Here is a 21,961-nt window from a genome sequence, read left to right on the forward strand (position 1 = left end):
GTGCCCCCACCAACCGGGACTGCAGTAGTTCAAGAAAGTCTCCACCACCTTCTTATGATCAGCTGGGAATAGTAATAAATAAATGTTTGCCTTGCCACAAATACATTAAATAAACAAATGACGTAACATTTGATTGGTGAAATTTCAACATTACTTCCAATACAATTGAATCAACGCTATTAGAACACTTAGATTAATATTATAAGTTTGAACATCTGACAGTTAACCTTATTTGTCAGCCAAAATAGGAAAAAGACTGATATTCTCTAAGTTGATATCCATGTTCTCTAAAATAATTTTAAAAATCACACCTCCAATTTTTGTAGAAAAGGGAGCCAGTGTTCATTCAAAAGTTCGTTTCTGTATTTTTTTGTGAAGTATCCAACGTATGAAACAAAAGCTGTAACAAGGAGCACATCTCCACACAGTGTTTTTTCCTGTTCCTTGAACATGGCTATCGAATCACCCCAGCGTATTTTCTCTGATACCAAACCTCCAACAAGTCTGTAAGAAGATCATCACTTGTTAATGTAAATATTTGATATTTTCTCTTATTTTTCCAGCTTGTACATTGGACAATTATAAATGAGGACAAAGAGTGGAAAGATAATTTGTTCACAGACTTTTAACCGTGACATTCTAAATCATGGTCGAGCAGGTATGCAAGTGAGATCAAAGAAAAAATTAAAAAGAACAAAGAACAAAGAAAATTACAGCACAGGAACAGACCCTTTGGCCTTCTAAGCCTGTGATGATTCAGATCCTCTATCTAAACCTGTTGCCTATTTTCCAAGGATCTGTATCCTTTGCTCCCAGCCCATTCATGTATCTGTCTAGATACATCTTAAATGACGCTATCGTGCCCGCGTCTACCACCTCTGCTGGCAATGCGTTCCAGGTACACATCACCCTCTGCGAAAAGAACTTTCCATGCATATCTCCCTTAAACTTTTCCTCTCTCACCTTGAAATCATGACCCCTAGTGATTGAGTCCCCCACTCTGGGGTAAAAGCTCCTTGCTATCCAACCTATCTATACCTCTCATGATTTTGTAGACCTCAAACAGGTCCCCCTTCAACCTCTGTCTTTCCAATGTAAATAATCCTAATCTACTCAACCTCTCTTCATAGTTAGCACCCTCTATACCAGGCAACATTCTAGTGAACCTCCTCTGCACCCTCTCCAAAGCATCCACTTGGTAATGTGGTGACCAGAGCTGTATGCAGTATTCCAAATGTGGTCGAACCAAAGTCCCACATATCTGTAACGTGCCCTGCCAACTCTTGTACTCAATACCTCGTCCGATGAATGAAAGCATGCCGTACGCCTTCTCGGCAACTCTATCGACCTGCGTTGCCACCTTCAGGGTACAATGGACCTGAACACCCAGATCTCTCTGAGCATCAATTTTCCCCAGGGCTTTTCCATTTACTGTATAGTTTGCTCTTGATTGGATCTTCCAAAATACATCACCTCGCATTTACCTGGATTGAACTCCATCTGCTATTTCTCTGCCCATCTTTCCAATCTAGCTATATTCTACTGCTTTCTCTGACAGTCCCCTTCACTGTCTGCTACTCCACCAATCTTAATGTCATCTGCAGCCTTGCTAATCAGACTGTCAATACTTTCCTCCAGATCATTTATGTATATCACAAACAACAGTGGTCCCAACACAGATCTCTGTGGAACACCACTGCTCACAGTTCTCCATTTTGAGAAACTCCCTTCCACTACAACGCTCTGTCTCCTGTTGCCCAGCCAGTTTTTTATCCATCTAGCTAGCACATCCTGGACCCCATGCAACTTCACTCTCTCCATCGGCCTACCATAGGGAACCTTATCAAACGCCTTCGTGAAGTCCATGTATATGACATCTACAGCCCTCTCCCCATCTATCAACTTTGTCACTTCTGAAAAGAATTCTATCAAGTTGGTAAGACATGACCCCTTCCTTGCACAAAACCATGCTGCCTATCACTAATAAGCACATTTCCTTCCAAATGTAAATAGATCCCATCCCTCAATATCTTTTCCAGCAGCTTCCCCAACATTGACGACAGGCTCACTGGTCTATAAGTACCTGGATTATCCTTGCTACCCTTCTTAAACAAGGGAACAACATTAGCAATTCTCCAGTCCTCCAGGACCTCACCTGTGTTCAAGGATGCTGCAAAGACATCTGTTAAGGCCCAGCTATTTGCTCTCTCACTTCCCTCAGTAACCTGGGATAGATCCCATCCAGACCTGGGGACTTGTCCACCCTAATGCCTTTTAGAGTACACAACACTTGCCCCCTCCTTATGCCGACTTGGGCTAGAGTAATCAAACATCTATCCCTAACCTCAACATCCGTCATGTCCCTCTCCTTGGAGAATACCGACGCAAAGTACTCGTTACGAATCTCACTCATTTTCTCTGACTCATCGCATAACTTCCCTCCTTTGTCCTTGTGTGGGCCAACCCTTTCTCTAGTTACCCTCTTGCTCCTTATGTATGAATAAAAGGCTTTGGGATTTTCCTTAACCCATTTTGCTAAAGGTACTTCATGACCCCTTTTAGCTCTATTAATTTCTCATTTTAGATTGGTCCTACTTTCCTGACATTCTTCCAAAGCTTCGTCTGTTTTCCATCGCCTAGATCTTAGGTATGCTTCCTTTTTCCTTTTTGCTAGTCTCACAATTTCACCTGTCATCCATGGTTCCCTAATCTTTCCCTTTTTATCCCGCATTTTTATAGGGACATGTCTGTCCTGCACTCCAATCAAACCTCTCTTTAAAAGCCTCCCACATATTAAATGTGGATTTACCCTCAAACAACTGCTCCCAAACCACATTTCCCAGCTCCTGCCGAATTTTGCTATAGTTGGCCTTCCTTCAATCCTGCAATCTTCCTTCAGGACCACTCTCACTTTTGTCCATCAGTGTTCTAAAACTTACAGAATTGTGATCACTACTCCCAAATTAATTCCCAACTGAAACTTCAAACACCTGGCCAGGCTCATTCCCCAAAACCAGGTCCAATATGGCCCATTCCCAGATTACTTATATACGGCTCTAGAAAACCGTCCTGGTTGCTCCTTACAAATTCTGCTCCATCTAAACCCTTAACACAAAGTGAATCCCAGTCAATGTTGGGAAAATTAAAATCTCCCATCACCATCAGCCTGTTGCTCCTACATCCTTCTATAATCTGTCTACATATTTGTACCTCTATCTCATGCTCGCTGTTGGGAGGCCTGTACTACAGCCCCAAAATTGTTACCGCACCCTTCCTATTTCTCAGCTCTGCTCATATTGCCTCACTGCTCGAGTCCTCCATAGTGCCCTCCTTCAACACAGCTGTGATATCCTCTTTGACCAGTAATGCAACTCCTCCACCCCTTTTACCTCCCCCTCTATCCTGCCTCAAGCATCTATATCCTGGGATATTTAGTAGCTAATCTCGCCCTTCCCTCAACCAAGTCACAGTAGTAGCAATAAAATCATACTCCCAGATACTAATCTAAGCCCTAAGTTCATCTGCCTTACCTACTATACTTCTCGCATTAAAACAAATGCACCTCAGATCATCTGTCCCTTTGCATTCATCATCTGCTCTCTGTCTACTCTTCCCCTTCATCACACTGACTTCATTGTCTAATTCCTTACAGGCTTTAGTTATTACCTCCTTACTGTCCACTCTCCTCCTCATTTTGTTCCCAGCTCCCTGCCACAATAGTTTAAACCCTCCCCAACCGCGCTAGCAAAAGCAGCCCCTCAGACATTGGTTCCAGTCCTGCCCAGGTATAGACCATCCAATTTGTAATAGTCCCACTTCCTCCAGAACCGGTCCCAAAGTCCCAAAAATCTGAACCCCTCCCTCCTGCACCATCTCTCAAGCCATTTGTTTATCCTGCCTATTCTTTCATTTCTACTCTGACTAGATCCTGGGGTAGTTTACCCTGTTTTTGTGTGAAAGTAACCCAAAAGGTCAAACTTTCTCTCCTTTCAGATGCTGCTTGGCCTGCTGTGTTCATCCAGCCTCACACTTTGATATCTCAAAAGGTCAAACTGCTGTCGCAAAATTCCTCTTAGTTTAATTATTGCCTAAAAGAACTGGAGGGGTATTTAGAAGGAATGACAGTAATTTTGTTGTCCTTAAGTCTTTCACAACCAATTAATTATTTTTGAAGTGTAGTCACAGACTTGAATATTCCCTTCATACAATGGCAGTGAAAGCTGAAAGTGCTTATATTGAAAGGACTATTTGTTCTTGAATTTTAGCCCAGATTACCCCAATAGTAGCCAAGCATTGACATTTGTCATGATTGCACAAAAATATCTTAATGAAATTCAGTTTGCTATGCAATAATAAGCCTAATGGTGTACAGGTATACAGTAAGGAAGTTGCAGAAACACCACCTTGTCATTTGCTTCTTTTCAGCAGACTAATAGATCAAATTACTCTTTCTTATTTGAATTATAAAGAAAAAATATTAAAGCAAATGATACATACTGGTCCAATTTGTCTTCCCATAAACTCCAGAATAGCCAGCATATTCATTTCTAATTTTTACTGGATTTTCCCTCTGGCTTTGATAGTTTTAAAAGTATTCAAACATATATGTAAGTACTTAAGTTGATTAAAATAATTCAAATGTTTTAAGAGTTCACAACAACTTAATACCACTTAAAATCATTTTGTTAAAATGCCAGCCTGAACAGTGACTGATTTCTTGACGTCAAAGTGTCACCTTTTGCAGTAACATCAAAGGGGCTTAACTTTGCTGAGAGTGGGACATGCTGCAAGACTTTGGAAATTAGTTTGCCACTTGACAGCTGAGAGAACTGATACCTAAGAACAAGGTATTTGTGGATCTCTTTCCAGCAATTCACAATACTCTTGTACATCCACCTGCAGAGCAGGTATGTGAGACTTCATTTCTGTTTCATTGAAGGAACAGTTCGTTTGACAAACAAGAGTTTGTTTGTGTATTGATGCAATTTATCTCTGGAGAGTGAAACTTATCAAGATGAGAACACTACATCGGGTAAAGGTGATACAATCATTTATTTTAAAAATCTTTTCTTAAAAGGCCTTAGCCAATGACATTGCACTACAGTACATAAACAGCTAATCTTCATTCTGAACATATTTTTTCCCTTATATATCAAAGCTAACCTACCGAAAATAAATAAAATTTTATGATCAAAGCAGCATATCATTAAATGGGGGTTCGGGTTAGTAACTGTTAAAGAGTGCACAATTTTTCACAGTTGTGTACCGTAGGAATTGGAAATATGGAGCAAACTATAGGACTGACTGCTGGAGCAGTGTAAACATTTTGTTCACTTGAAATAATTGGCCAAAATCTATTAACACTTAAGATGTTGTGGAGTCCTCAATCAACATAACTCCCTGATGTACTGTGCATGGCACAGAAACACTAAGAACCTATGATGTTCTGGAAGCCCTAAAATTCAGTGTTATTAGGCTGATAATGATTAAATGTCAATATGCTCTTCCATTTTTGAAATGTCTGGTTGATATAATACTTGAACATCGTTACAATTGAACTAGAAGTCAAGGATCCGGTGTGTTTGTCAAACTCAACTTTTCATCATGCCACTCTTAGTGATGCTAGAAATTTTTTTCCCAGCTCAGTAACTGCTTAATGATGTAATGAAATGTAACCCAAAGACAAATTATATTCTAAAATTATGGAAGATCTGAAACTGAGAGTTTGCTCATTTGGTTCTATTTACACAAGTCCAAATTTACCTGTTTGCAAGTGAAATTGTCCTGTTGGTGTTATCAGCTTCTTGTTGACATTTGAGCTTTTCAGATGTGGCTTTTTCAAATTCAGCTGTCAACTTTGCTAAATTATCATCAAGTTCCTAAAAATTAATATTGATACATTGTCACAAAAGATGATTGCAATCTAGAAACTCCTGTTTGCAATAATGTCTGATATTCCTGTTATTTTAATTTTTTACACATTTCATATAAAACAAAGATGGTGGTTAGTTAATAATCATATTCTAATATCACTACTGTAATATCAGGCCTGTGTGACTTCAGGGTAATGCAATATAACATTCTCTTTCTTGTTTGCATGTTAGAAATATTAACACCCATCTCAATGAAAAGTAACAAATAGACTGTATTATAAATCATTACATGTAAAAGACAATATTAAAAATAATATTGGCACATATGCACTTAGATAACAATATATTGCTGTTGCAGTTAAATTTACACTTAAGCAACATCATTATTGTGCAGGGTGCTTCAAAAAGGATTGGAAGTCCCATATTGGAAAGTAACGGAAATTTGGAGAATGTTCCTCAGTTCTGAAGAGATGTTCCAAGATAGAAAGGAATGTGAAGATGTGCAGGATCATGCCAGAGTCAGAAGGGAAAGATTAGGGCTTCATTTTCAGAACTGTGAAGTCCTATTTCCCCTGAAACCATACAAATTGCTTTAAATAAAAAGTCAAATCCTGGAGAACGCTGAGCACTAATTTGTCAACAATATCCTTAATAGGCATTTAGCTTTGAATTCATAAATTCAAAGATTCTAATGCCTGACTTTGGCATTGAGTTGGGACTCAATGGATTTGACTGTTTTCTCACAAACAAATTAGCAAGCACTGTATTTTATTTTATGCTCATTTTAGGTCCACATAAAATAAGAAAGGGTTCAGAGGGATATGCACTAAATGCTGGCAAATATGGTTTGATTAAGTTAGGATATTTGTAAGGCATGGACAAGGTGGACCAAACGATCTGTTTCCCTGCTATGCAGCTCTAGAACCCTATGACTAAGGGTCAGGACTGCATGGTTCGAGCCCAACCTGTTCCAGAAGTGTATCTAAAGAGGTTGATTGGAAATGACTACAGCCAGTAAAGTGTATCAAATTCCTGGCACTTCAAACTCCAAACATTATTTTATGACCCATTAGTGACACAATGGTAGTGTCCCTAATTCTGAGCCAGGAGACAAGACTTCAAGTCCCACCCGCTCCAGAGATATGTAAAAACATCACTGAATAGATTGATCAGACAATATCTATCATGGTAAAATTGTTGAGGGGTTTGAGTAAGACAGAACTAGGGTTTAAAAGTCATTCAGGAGTTGTTTGAATCATAAGAATCATTTTATGGTCCACCTGGATATGATAAATATAAAGTATAAATGCAATTTGACAAATATACAACTTTTGAAATACATTGATCCATATCATGAGTATTAAAATGTTTAAAATAACAATTGAAAGCTGTACATTATTTAACATGCACACTCACATTTATCATACGTGTGATACCAGCAAGTTTCTCCTGTGCAGCTGCCAGTTCAGCATTGGCCTGTGCCAGAGCGATCCTCTTAGGTTCCACGTCCAAAAAGACCTCATAAAATTTGACAATATTTATACACCATGAACACAGACCAGCTGCAGCAATGGATTTAGTACGAATAAAATCTGGGTCAAACATTGGATTATCAAGGATTGGCCTGTTAAATATGATGTAACCAAGTAAATTTTACATCAGGATTATTGAAATGTTAACAATTCATTTAAAGAAAATTGTCCTTAAAAACGGAATCACATTACACACTAAATAGCACAATGGAGCTCCGACAATGAAGTAATCAATCAAATAAATGCCCACGCAGGACAAAAGCTTAAAATAATTTGCAGAAAGTCCCATGTTCCCAACTATGCCCTGTGTTTGTCTGCCTAACCAGTCAACCATTTGAACTGAAATAAATGCTGTTTATTAGTCCACAGGGACAGGAATTGTTGTGGGAAGTTCCGGAATTTAGAAGCTTTAAAAGAAATAGGGAGGGTGGACAAAGAGGCGGGGGAGTGGCATCGTTAGTCAGGGCTAGTATAGCAGCTACTGAAAGGCAGTTCAAGAATGATATGTCTACAGAGTCGGTTTGGGTTGAGATCCGGAACAAGAAAGGAGCAGTCACTTTGCTGAGGGTTTTTTACAGACCCCCTAATATTTGCAGAGCCATGGAGGAGCGGATTGGGAGGCAGGTACTGGAAGGATGCAGAAGTCACAGGGTTGTAGTCATGGGTGACTTCAACTTTACAAATATTGATTGGGAACATTTTAGTTGTAATAGTTGAGATGGAACAGACTTTGTCCAGTGCATTTGGGAAGGATTCTTGACACAGCATGTAGATAGGCTGACATGAGGAGAGGCCACTTTGGATTTGGTACTTGGAAATGAATCAGGCCATGTGTTAGATCTGTTGGTAGGAGAGCATTTTGACTGTAGTGATCATAACTGTTATTTTAACAATAGTCATGTAAAAGGAAAGGTACATACAGCAGGTTAAGGTTTATAATTGGGGGAAGGGTAATTACAATTCTGTTAGGCAAGATCTGGGTAACATAAAATGGGAACAGATGCTGTCAGGGAAGAACACAATTGAAATGTGGAGATTGTTTAAGGAATGCATACTGCGTGTGCTTGACATGTTTGTCTCTAGCAGGCAGGGAAGATGCACTCAAGTGTGGGAGCCTTGTTTCTCAAGACAGGTTGAACGACTGGTTGAGAGGAAGAAGGAGGCTTATGTAAGGTTTAGGAAACAAGGAATGGAAAAGGATCTTGAGGGATATAAGTTATCCAGGAAGGAGCTGAAGAAAAGGCTTAAGAGAGCCATAAGGGGGCATGAGAAAACCTTGGCAGACAGGAGCAAGGAAAACTCCAAGGCTTTTTACACGTACATGAGGATTAAGAGATTGGCCAGACAAAGGGTAGGGCCAATCAAGGATTGTAAAGGGAATTTGTGCATGGAGCCTAAAGAGATAGGAGAGGTCCTTAATGAATGCTTTTCTTCGGTATTCACAACTGAGAGGGACCTAATTGTAGGGCAGGACTGTGTGAAACAGGCTGGTAGGCTAGAGGAAGTTGATGTTAGTAAGGAAGATGGGCGAGGAATTTTGAGGAAGTTGAAGATAGATAAATCCCCCAGGTCTGATGAGATTTATTCAAGGATTGTATAGGAAGCGAGGAAAGAGATCACAGGACCTTTGGCGATGATCTTTTTGTCCTCACTGTCCATGGGTATACTGCCAGAAGATTGGAGACAGGCAAACATCATTCCCTTGTTCAAAAAGGGGAATAGGGATAACCTCAGAAATTACAAGCCAGTTAGTCTTACGGCAGTGATGGGCAAATTATTGGAAGGGGCACTGAAAGATAGGATTTATGATCACTTGGAATGCCCAGTTTGATTCATGATAGTCAGAATGGGTTTGTGAGGGGTAAATCATGCCTCACAAACCTTACTGAATTGTTTGAAGAGGTGACCAAACACATGAATGAAGGTAGAGCAGTGGACGTGGTATACATGGATTTAAGTATGGCATTTGATAAAGTTCCCCATCGTAGGCTCATGCACAAGGTATGGGATGGGGGGGAAATGTGGCAGATTGGATTCAGAACTGGCTGACCTTAGAAGATAAAGGGTGGTAACGGATGGAAAATATTCAACATGGTGCTCAGTTATGAGTGGTGTACCACAAGGATGTGTTCTGGGTCCTCTTCTATTTGTGATTTTTGTAAATGATTTGGATGTAGGAGTGAAACGGTGGATTAGCAAGATTGCGGATGATACGAAGGTGGGTCATGTTGTGGACAGTGTGGAGGACTGTATTCTGTTACAAAGGGACATTGACAGGATGCAGAGCTGGGCTGAGAAGTGGCAGATGGAGTTTAACCCTGACAAGTGTGAGGCGATTCATTTTGGAAGGACAAACTTGAAAGCAGATTACAGGGTTAATGAAAAGATTCTTGGCAGTGTGGAGAAACAGATCTTGGGGTTTATGTCTACAGTTCCCTGAAAGCTGCCACCCAAGTGGATAGAGTTGTTAAGAAGGCATATGGTGTGTTAGCTTTCATTAATTGAGGGATTGAGTTCAAGAGCCGTGAAGTTATGCTCCAGCTATACAGAAGCCTGGTTTGGCCACATCTGGAGTATTGTGTCCAGTTCTGGTCGCCTCATTAAAGGAAAGATGTGGAAGCATTGAAAAAGGTGCAGAGGAGATTTACCAGGATGTTGCCTAGAATGGAGGGAAGGTCTTACGAGGAAAGGTTGAGAGAGCTATGGTTTTTCTCTTTAGAACAATGAAGGATGAGAGGTGGCTTGATAGAGGTGTATAAAATGATCAGAGGTATAGATAGACAGCCAGAGACATTTTCCTAGGGTGGAGGTAGCTATTACAAGGGGGCATAGTTTTAAAGTGAGTGGAAGTAGATATAGGGCAGACATCAGAGGTAGGTTCTTTACTCAGAGAGTTGTAGGGGCGTGGAATGCATTGCCAGAGAGGGTAGTGGAGTCAGCCTCATTACGGGCATTTAAGTGGCTATTAGATAGACATATGTTTGATAGTATAAGGTAGGGGTGGAGGTTAGACAGACCTTAGGATTAGGGTAAAAGTTTGGCACAACATTGTGGGCCAAATGGCCTGTACTGTGCTCTACTGTTCTATGTTCTACCTTGCTTTTTGCCTTGCTCCTGCCTGCCTTGACAGTTTGACTTGCTCCTTTTCTCAACTGAACCAGCCTCAAACTGATCTCTTTCTTCTAATGTATCTCTGGAATCCGCCTACAAACCCACCCCCTTACTAGTTTAAATTCTCCCAAGTAGCTTTAGCAAATCTCCCTACCACTGTATCAGTCCCCTTCCAAATCATGCGCAACCTGTCCTTATTATACAGGTCACTTCTACCCTAAAATCTACAGAAGAGAATCCTCTGACCCAGAAACATGCATTCTTCAAATCCTTGCTAAAGAATAAACGATAAAGATTTGAAAGAGTTTAGAAATACATGAGGAAGTAAATCAAGTTGCAATCCAATCAGCAGCCGACAGTGCTATTCAGGTTCCTGCTCCAGATTCTGGTCCAGATGTCTATATCCTCACAGGTAATGATGCAGCCTACTTCCTGACAGAGTTCCAAAAATGTTCTTGCCTGCAGTAAAGCTGTAATCCCACTCCCACCCTACATTCCCCCTCCCTGGTAATAATGAGATCCCATACATCAAATCATGTTCCAAGAGAGTTAAGAATGCTGCTACAAATTAATAGTTCAAGCCTAAAATATTTCTGGGGATAGGGAATATGAGAATGAAGAAGTAAATGTTCATGGTTAAATTTTACTGTTTAAATTACCATCCTAAAAGAACTTGGGAGAGATACAGAGAAAACGGTTGATTATATGCTTCCTCTGATATAGCTATTGAGCATGTGACAAGGAAGTGTGTTATAGTTCGTCAGGTTTCAGTTGTATGTATATTCTTACCCTGCCTTGCAAATATCTATACTTTAATAAAACCTGTTAATCATCCCTAGATGAATTCTGACTTCACATCACAACAGGTTTTCTCCCCGAGTGATGTTTACAATGATGCAGTTGTCTCACAACAAGTCAGTGCTGCAGCACGATCACTTATTTACATATGCAAAGTCCTCAGGCCCATTTCAAGCAGAGATGAAGGGTGTCTCACTAATTTTCTTAATCAATTTGGCAGTTGATCCACCTTTGACTGTAAAGGCATACATATTTCCCGATTCCCATTTCAGGGATTGGTAGACTATGTAGAGTGTGAAAGACAATTTCTAGGTGCATGCATTTCAAATACAAATGTATAATAAATACTATCCAAATCTGCATATTTATCAAGAAAATATCAGATTTTAAAAAAACATAGACATGCCATCAATTTATAGCTCATGTAATTAATATTAGATTTAACACACAATCATTAAAAATATTCATAACCAATCATGCCTTTTCATTAAAACAGAATTTATTGTAAAAATTTATTAAATGTATAGATTGTTTTAACTCATATCAAGGTATAAAATTCAAAGCAATCAAAAGCTTACAATTCATTGACTTACCGGAAAGCTTTCAAAGATGACTCAGGGATATGTTCCTTGTCATAGTTTATTAGTGAATCTAAAAAAGTATCCACTTTACCCATCATAACTTTCGCAGCTTTCCAGCTTTTGTCCTTTGGGAGTTTTCCACTTGGTGCTAAAAGGATCATTACAGCAGCTGCCACAAGAACTACAGCATCTGGTGGGGAGCCGAAAGATTTCAGCTCTGTCAAGTTGTTCTAAAACGAAGAAAGAATCCAGTTAATACTTTAAAACAAAATATGAAAATAAATGTCCTAAGAGAATATCACTCAGAGATAGCAAGAAATGCAGATGCTGGAGTCAGAGATAACACAGTATGGAGCTGGAGGAACACAGCAGGCCAGGCTACATTAGAGGAGCAGGAAAGTTAACATTTTGGGTCAGGTAGAGTGCAAATCTGCTCTAAAACCTTAGAGTATAACTGGAGTGGGAAGCGTCTTTGATTATGTTGATTGCTTTCCTGAGGCAGTGGGAAGTATAGATGGAATCAATGGAATGGAAAGCCACTTTGCGTGACGGACTGGGCTATGTTCATGACTCTCTACAGTCTCTTACATCTTTGGCTCTTCCAGCCAAAGACCCAATACCCCACTATGGACAGGACCAATGTCAAATACAAGAAGCCCTGAAAAAACTGCGACAAACATTACATTGGGCAAAAAAGGAGGAAATTAGCCACAAGAGTACATGAGCATCAACTGGCAACAAAAAGACACGACCAATACTCACTCATCTCCATCCACATGGGTAAGGAAAACCACCAGTTCGAATGGGACAACACCAGGACTCTGGGACAGGCAAAGCAGAGACAAGCATGGTTCTCCACTAAGAAAGCCAGGAATAAACACATCGAGCTAGACCCCATATACATCACATTGCGAAGGAAAACCGGACATTAGGTAACCAAACTGAACGGACACCAGAGTTTAAATAACAGGCAGGAAAATACAACTGCATTTCATCGGAGGCTGCACTGATGATGCTACCCAGCAGGGTAATGAAATGTCTGTGGAACAACAACAAACCAGCTCAGTGAGTCAACCAACCACAACACCCACAGCCCAAGCTACAAATATACATTAAAATCTTAGAGACCCACACTTCTCAAGTTGGCGCGAAAATGGGAACATTATACCAAATGTCTGAGTGCTACCTGTGAACAACTCTACTTCCTACACTATGTCCCAGGAACCAAGTTTTACCACGCAGTGTGAGATTCAAAACCCCCATCAACAACCCACAAGCTTGTAGAACAGCAGAACACAATGGCCACAGGATGATGAAGGCAATAATCAATAGTTACAAAGGATACTAAAGCACCTTGTCAGCAAGTCAGCCCACTCGATCCATTCAACCCAAGATTTCCTTAATTCCATCAAGGACATAAGAATAGACGATGACAAGACCATGGTAATATTTGACATCACTGCCCTATTCACATCGATAGACAAAGCACTAGCAAAAGAAACACTGGCAACACTACTAAAACAAGAGCAAGACATGAGTGACACCTTCTCCACAAACAACATGCTGAAGCTGCTGGACCTCAGCCTCATCACCCACTTCACCCTTAATGGCCAAATATATGAACAGATCAACGGGACACCCATGGGATCACCTATTTCTGGACAAATAGCTGAAGCTGTGATGCAGAGACTTGAAAGCATGGACCTTCTGCTAATCCAACTGAAACTATGGATACAATATGTGGATGACACCTTCGTCATAACTTAATAGACCAAATTAGAGAAGACGCACAAACTAATGAACAACATCCTTTCTAGGATCAGATTCACCAGGGAAGAGGAAAAGAACAAACAGCTCCAATTCATGGGCATCATGGTGGAACGCAGGACCAATGGCGAATTCTTAACAAAGGTACACAGGAAAGTCACACGCACCGACCAAGTTTCGAATTTCAGTTGCAACTATCCTAATATGCACAAACGAAGTTATGTGAGAACATTATTTAAATGGGCAACAAAACAGAACACAGCAACACAGAACTACTCCAAAAAGAAGAAGAGTACATCTTCCAAGTATTCAGACAAGGGATACCGATATAACTGGGTCAGAAGACACAAACATCTAAGGAGATACTGCACTCCCCAACACACTCATCATGCTACCTTACATCAAGAACACATCTGAACTGACGTCAGGGCTGCTACAATCATTGGGCAGCACATGAACCCTAAGTCAACCCTACGCCAACTGCTAACCTGAACCAAAGACCCGGTATCCCTATGGACAGGACTCGTATCATATACAAGATTCCCTGCAAAGACTGTGACAAACACTATATTGGGCAAACAGGATGGAAAATAGCCACAAGTGTCCATGAACTTCAAATAGCAATGAAAAGACACAACCAATACTCACTTATCTGCATCCACATGGATAAGGAAAACCACTAGTTCGATTGGGACAACACCAGGACCCTGGGATAGCCGAAGCAGAGAAAAGCATGGGAATTCCTAGAAGCCTGGGTCTCCACTAAGAAAGCCAGCAATAACCACATAGAGCTAGACCCTATTTATACCCCACTGCGAAGGAAAACCGGACGTGAGGTAACCCAGCTCAAGGACACCAGAGTTTAAATAACAGGTGGGAAAACACACAACAGCACTTCATTGGAGGCTGCACTGATGATATTACTCCCTGCAGGGTAATGAAACATCTGTGGAACAATGAACCAGTTTAGTGAGACAACCAAACACAACATCCAGTTACACTCTCTCAAACCCTCTTCTATCAGGATGAAGATATAAAAGTTTGAACACATGTAAGAACAGATTCAAGAACAGATTCAAGAACAGCTTTTCCCCCAAAGTTATCAGACTTTTGAATGAACCTTTCAAATATTAATGCTGATCTCTTTCTCGGTACCTTGTCTGCAGCTGCAGCACAATATTCTGCATTCTGTTTTGTTAACCTCATGCCTTTGTATGGTACAATCTGCCTGTATTATATGCAAAACAACAGTTTTCACTGTATTTCAGCACATGTGACTGTCAAATAAAATCAAAATCAAATCAAAAAAGAGCAATGGATTGGCTTCCAATGAACACAACCCCCTCCTGATGCTGGACTTTCAATTGGCACAGAACATCTGACAATGAGGCAAATTGTATTCAGCTGAAGGCTAATTTGACAGGGTTTCTGGTGTGGTTGGCCTGCATAGTAAGTCCTCTGCCCAGAAGCATCCCACCAAATTCATAGATAATTAATAATCTCTACAGATTAGTGTAAAATGTGACGATGGAGCTTTGAAATCAGCATTCAAAAAGATGCAGAGATAATGGGAACTGCAGATGCTGGAGGATCCGAGATAACAAAGTGTGGAGCTGGATGAGCACAGCAGGCCAAGCAGCATCTTAGGAGCACAAAAGACGACGTTTTGGGCCTAGACCCTTTATCAGAAAAGGGGGAGGGGGAGACGGTTCTAAAATAAATAGGGAGAGAGGGGGAGGCGGATCGAAGATGGATAGAGGAGAAGATAGGTGGAGAGGAGACAGATAAGTTAAAGGGGTGGGGATGGGGCCGGTAGACGTGAGTGTAGATGGAGAGGTAGGGAGGGGATGGGTCAGTCAGGGGAGGGTGGACAGGTCAAGGAGGCGGGATGAGGTAGTAGGTAGGAAATGGTGGCGCAGCTTGAGGTGGGAGGAGAGGAAGAACAGGTTAGGGAGGCGGGGACGAGCTGGGCTGGTTTTGGGATGCAGTGGCGGGAGGGGAGATTTTGAAGCTTGTGAAATCCACATTGATACCATTGGGCTGCAGGGTTCCCAAGCGGAATATGAGTTGCTGTTCCTGCAACCTTCAGGTGGCATCATTGTGGCACTGCAGGAGGCCCATGATGGACATGTCGTCTGAGGAATGTGAGGGGGTGTTGAAATGGCTCGCGACTGGGAGGTGCAGTTGTTTATTGCAAACCGAGCGGAGGTGTTCTGCAAAGCAGTCCCTAAGCCTCCGCTTGGTTTCCCCAATGTAGAGGGAACCACAATAGGAACAGCGGATGCAGTATACCACATTGGCAGATGTGCAGGTGAACATCTGTTTGATGTGAAAAGTCATCTTGGGGCCTGAGATGGGGGTGAGGGAGGAGGTATGGGGGCAAGTGTAGCACTTCCTGCAGTTGCAGGGGAAAGTGCCTGGTGTAGTGGGGTTGGAGGGGAGTGTGGAGCTGACAAGGGAGTCACGGAGAGAGTGGTCCCTCCAGAAAGGAGACAAGGGTGGGCTGGAAAAATATCTTTGGTGGTGGGGTTGGATTGTAGATGGTGGAAATGTCGGAGGATGATGTATTGGATCTGGAGGTTGGTGGGGTGGTATGTGAGGACGAGGGGGTTTCTCATTTGGCCGTTATTGCGAGGGCGGAGTGTGAGGGATGAGTTGCGGGAAATGCGGGAGACACGGTTGAGGGCATTCTTGACCTCTGCGGTGGGTGGAATTTGCGGTCCTTGAAAAACAAGGACATCTGAGATGTACAGGAGTGGAATGCCTCAACCTGGGAGCAGATGCAGCGGAGGCGAAGGAATTGGGAATAGGGAATGGAAATTTTGCAGCAAGGTTGGTGGGAGGAGGTGTATTCTAGGTAGTTGTGGGAGTCGGTGGGCTTGAAATGGATATCGGTTTCTGGTGGTTGTCTGAGATGGAGACAGAGAGGTACAGGAAGGTGAGGGATGTGTTGGAAATGGCCCAGGTGCACTTGAGGTTGGGGTGGAAGGTGTTGGTGAAGTGGATGAATTGTTCGAGCACCTCGTGGGAGCCAATACAGTCATCAATGTAACAGAGGAAGGGGTGGGGTTTATGACCAGTGTAGGTATGGAATAGGGATTGTTCCACGTAACCTACAAAGAGACAGGCATAGCTTGGGCCCATGCAGGTACCCATGGCCACCCCCTTTGTCTGTAGGTAGTGGGAGGAATCGAAAGAGAAGTTGTTGAGGGTGAGGATGTGTTTGGGAAAGTGGATGAGGGTATTGGTGGAGGGGGACTGGTTGGGCCTCTGGGACAGGAAGAAGTGGAGGGCCTTTAGGCCATCTGAATGGGGAATGTAGGTATGTAGGGACTGGACGTCCATAGTAAAAATGAGGTGTTAGGGACTGGGGAATTGGGAGTTCTGGAGGAGGTGGAGGGCGTGCGTGGTGTCACGAACATCAGTAGGGAGTTCCTGGACCAAGGGGGAGGAAATGGAGTCCAGATAGGTGGAGATGAGTTCGGTGGAGCAGGAGCAGGCGGAGACAATGGGTCGACCAGGCCAGGCAGGTTTGTGGATTTTGGGAAGGAGATGGAAGCGGGCAATGCGAGGTTGGGGAACAATGAGGTTGGAGGCTGCAGGCGGGAGGTCACCTGAGGTGATGAGGTTGTGGATGGTTTGGGAGATGATGGTTTAGTGCTCAGGGGTGGGGTCCTGATCCAGGGAGCGGTAGAAGGAGGTGTTGGAGAGTTGGCGATGTAGAGGTCAGTGCGCCATACTACAACTGCGTCTCCCTTGTCTGCGGGTTTTATGGTGAGGTTGGGATTGGAGCGGAGGGAGCAGAAGGTTGTGCATTCTGCGGGGGAGAGGTTGGAGTGGGTGAGAGGGGTGGAGAGGTTGAGGCAATTGATGTTATCCTCCTCCCCCTCTCTCCCTATTTATTTCAAAACCCTCTCCCCCTCCCCCTTTTCCGATGAAGGGTCTAGGCCCGAAACATCAGCTTTTGTGCTCCTAAGATGCTGTTTGGCCTGCTGTGTTCATCCAGCTCCACACTTTGTTATTTCAAAAAGATACTATTGCTGTTGGAATTGTTGATGAGCCCTTTATTTTCCAGAATTATTGCAGTCCAAAGATTTTTGTGAAAGCCCTTCAGTTGCTTAGTGAATTTGAAGTTCAGAAGCAACACAGCTTGATCCCAAGAGGAGAACATCAACCTTATCAAAGGAAGTCTGCACAATGCATTCAATTCTTAATAAACAGCATTCCTAAGGATACACCTGAGAAACTAGTGCAGAGAGAAAGCCAGGTACCAGTTAATAAGAGTAGGTTCAGCACTGTGTGGTAAGAAAGCTTCATGAGCAAAACTGAATGTCCTGTTATTAAAAAAGAATACCGTTTCTTTAAAATTATAGATGACTTCCGGATCATGTACAGATGTACGAAACAATTACAAAGTAGTGGAAAATTAAAAAGCTACTCACATAACAACCTTAATGTGGTTGTGCAATCTACAATAAAAGTGACAAACAATGTTCAGGGAAATTGGTGTTCCAACCAATTCATTTTGGTGAATAAACTAATTTTGCCAAATGGATATCTTACTAATTTTAAGATTACTACAGACGTGACTGTCACCATATTATCAGATCCCATATGATGGTTGAAGAAGCAATGAATATAGCCTAGAGTGATTCAACACACCTGAAGATTAAATGTAAGCTACATGTGGCTGCACAGTATATGTTGTGTCAGAGAGTGGAGAAATCATATAAGTACTTTATAATCAAAAATTCATGCTCTTGAACACAAATATTTGTATAGATTTCAACCTTGTTCAAGTGACTGAAGAAGTTAAGCCAATTATAATCGACAACAAACTGGTCAAGAGACAGCTGTCATGGCAGAACTGTCGACAGAGATGCTAGTTATAGAAAGTGTGTAGCTGGATGAACATAGCAGGCCAAGCAGCATCTCAGGAGCACAAAAGCTGACATTTCGGGCCTAGACCCTTCAGGATGAAGGGTTGAGGCCCGAAACGTCAGCTTTTGTGTTCCTGAGATGCTGCTTGGCCTGCTGTGTTCATCCAGCTACACACTTTGCTTTCTTGGAATCTCCAGCATCTGCAGTTCCCATTAACTCTGCTAGTTATAGAACACTGTTCAAAGAACCACAGGTTAAGGAGATGTTAGTTGTTGAACAACCAGTCAAAGAACACCTGGTAGAATATCTTTTAGGTTTTCCTGGGCTTATGTTGGAGCCCACTAAGATTACATATGTTGGTATTGGAGAATTGTTTCATATTGTCAGGGGATGGAAACCTATACCTACATAGGTTTTCGAGAAATGTTTTCCACTTCTATCAACACTGAAGAGAATTCAGTTGTCGAAAATTAGCTAAGTTTGCAAGAAGGTGCAAAGTATTAGAAAGGTAATGAGCAGGATTACCCAACTGAACTAATTGGTGAATCTTTAGCTTAAGTTGTTCAGGCAACATCTTATCCTGCCGAACAAATAATTAAAGCAGGTTTAGGTCTGATTTCAGACAATGAGACAACCCAAGTTCAAGAGGAACATTTTGGTTGTTCAGTTTCCAATGAAAAATCTTCAGGACCAACAGTAACCGCATATTATTTGTATAGCTAAAAGAGTTGTACAAAGGAAACAAGATGTCTTGCCTAATTGCAGATCCATCATCCACCAATAATTGACTGGGATAAACCAAAAGAAAATCATAAATTTCCATGCAGACCATAGGTTGCTCTTTCATTAAAGAGAGATAATTGATGATTAGTTTAATCCAAGCAGCACTAGGTCTTGGCCAAGAAGGCAACAGTGGTCCCAGCGTCAATTCTTGCAGCAAACCACATGCCACAGGCCTCCAGTCTGAACACCAACTCTTTACTACCACCGTCTGTCTTCTACCATCCTGCCGATCAGTTAGCTCATCCTGGAACCCAGTGATCTCACGTTGCCAACCAGTGTACCATGCAGAAGCTTGTTGAACATCCTGGTAGTGTCCATGTAGACGACATCTATCACTCTGCCTTCATCAATTTTCTTGGTTACCTCATCAGAAAATGCCATGGAATTTGACAGACATGATTTCCCAAGCAGAAAGACATGTTGATAATCCCTAATCAGTCCTTGCCTTTCCAAATACATGTAAATCCTATCTCTCAGAATCCACTCCAACACTTTACTCAGTACTGATGTTAGGCTCACCAGTCTCTAGTTACCTGGCTTTTCCTCACAACCTTTCTTAAATAATGACACAACATTAGCCACCCTCCAGTCTTTCAACGTCTCACCCATGGCTGTGGATGATATAAGTATCTTTACTAGGGGCCTCACATTTCCTTCTCTTGCTTCCCACAACTTCCTGGGATACAATGATCAGGTCCGGGGGATTTACCTATCTTTCTACACTTTAAGAACTCCAGCACTTCCTCTTCTGCAATGTGGACTTTTGTCACCTCAAGAATTTATAAATTACAATAAAGTCACTTTTGACTCTTTGAAACTCCAGAGAACACTGGCTCAGCCTGTCTAGCCTTTCCTCACAAGGTAATCTGCTCATTTCAGATATTAGTTTCATAAATGGCATACTTGATGGACTGAATGGCCTACTTCTGCTCTGATGCCTTATGGTCTTATTAACAAATCAATTGGCCAATAATCTGAATGGCTTGGGTTTCTGGATTCCACCTTACACTGTCCTGAGCAAGGTAATTTATGGCAAGAATGAAACTGGCCAACAAGCACGCTGGCTGAATTTGCCAATTTTGCCAACTCAGCCATTTCCATGCTGTCGGAGATATTAAAAATTCTTTAAATTACCTGTCCTTTCTAATTTTCCTCTTGCACTTATCCAAACTTATACTCTCTCTTTATTTTTCTTTCTATACTTTATTACCAACTTCGCTAGAAGGCTGATGTGTGGATTACATTAACACCAAAAACAAAGAACAAAAACAAAGTTGCTGGAAAAAACTCAGCAGGTCTGGCAGCATCTGTGAAGGAGAAAACAGAGTTAACATTTCAGGTCCGGTGACCCTTCTTCAGAACTGTTTCTTGTATTTGTAGAGATTACGGATTTTCTTTCTTTTAATAGCTTTTAATACATTACGAAGGGAAAGGTGAGTTTCTCTGGGTGTATCAGGGTTAGTGGGTGGGCAGTAATTATTAGAAGGGAACCTCTACTCCCATCCTAACAGATTATGGCTTGTGTTTTAGTTTCATTATCAGAGGGGTTTGGCTTTCCCCCCTTCGTAACACTGTCTTCTCCACTTTCGTCTCCAATCTTCCTCCCAATGGTCACCTCACAAATGCCCTTCATCTGAATTTTACTGTCATGGATGATTTTCTCTTTAATTTCTTCAGTAAGGGCTTGGAGCTAAAATGCCATGGGACCTATAATAGGTCTTTTCAGAGAGCTCAATGATTTTATGTGAAAGCCAGGTTTTTATCTTAGATGGCAGATTTGCTTCTGCTGCAGCTGAAGTTTGGCTGTCCCATCAGATGACAGTTGGCTCTCCCCTCAGTTTTCCAAATGTGCTCATCTTTATACCCATAACGACAAAATAATGTTTCTTAAGTAGGATTGGTTTGATGCTGTCATCAACACCATCAGATTTAAATTCAATTGAATTTGGTAGCTGAGGTCCTAGTTCAAATTGATTGGCTAAGTTCAAACTTGTTGTCCAGATACCAAAGCAAAACTGCTGTTTTACCTGCCAGCTGTAAGGCCTTTTGATATACCTGTTTCAATTTTAGGACTCTCTGTGCTGGCAACTTCAGCCGCTGCTCATAGACAAAAGGTTTAAAAATCTCTATGCACAAAAAATACATAATCTCTTAAAAGGATTAGACAGTCATTTCCCCACTATCATTTTTCATCAGAAAATTCTAACCTCCTGCCTTACAATTCACAAACATTTTGCAACTTTGCAAGACCTCCCTCCTTAAGGAAAAAAATGAACCATCATGACGAAAAGTTATTTTTTCTCAGTTCTAACACGATTATTGCAAAATACAGAGGTCAGTATTCCAAAGTTATACCTTTCATAGTAACTCTGCATACATATACCCTTGGAGTGTACTGAATCATAGAATCCCTACAGTGTGGAAACAGGCCCTTTGGCCCAACAAGTCACACTGCCCCATGAAGCATCCCACCCTGACCCACATAACCCACATGCCCCTGAACACTATGGACAATTTAGCACGGCCAATCCACCTAACCTGCACATCTTTGGACTCTGGGAGGAAACCAGAGCGCCTGGAGAAAATCCACACAAACACAGGGAGAATGTGCAAACTCCATACAGGCAGTCATCTG

The 21,961-nt window shown here is 41.7% G+C and overlaps 1 protein-coding gene across 1 annotated transcript in view; it reads right to left on the minus strand.

Moving 5' to 3' along the window:
* Positions 1 to 21,961, minus strand: part of LOC125463872 (dynein axonemal heavy chain 17-like) — a 364,283-nt gene that overhangs the window by 87,046 nt on the left and 255,276 nt on the right. Inside the window, exons 43-47 of the mRNA XM_059653668.1 lie at positions 11,908 to 12,125; positions 9,448 to 9,450; positions 7,290 to 7,497; positions 5,764 to 5,879; positions 312 to 504 (exon numbers count right to left, since the gene is read on the minus strand). Of these exons, the coding sequence (XP_059509651.1) occupies positions 312 to 504; positions 5,764 to 5,879; positions 7,290 to 7,497; positions 9,448 to 9,450; positions 11,908 to 12,125 (738 nt within the window). The remainder of the gene's footprint in view (positions 1 to 311; positions 505 to 5,763; positions 5,880 to 7,289; positions 7,498 to 9,447; positions 9,451 to 11,907; positions 12,126 to 21,961) is intronic.

This window comes from Stegostoma tigrinum, chromosome 22, assembly GCF_030684315.1.
Source record: "Stegostoma tigrinum isolate sSteTig4 chromosome 22, sSteTig4.hap1, whole genome shotgun sequence".
Taxonomy (NCBI): domain Eukaryota; kingdom Metazoa; phylum Chordata; class Chondrichthyes; order Orectolobiformes; family Stegostomatidae; genus Stegostoma; species Stegostoma tigrinum.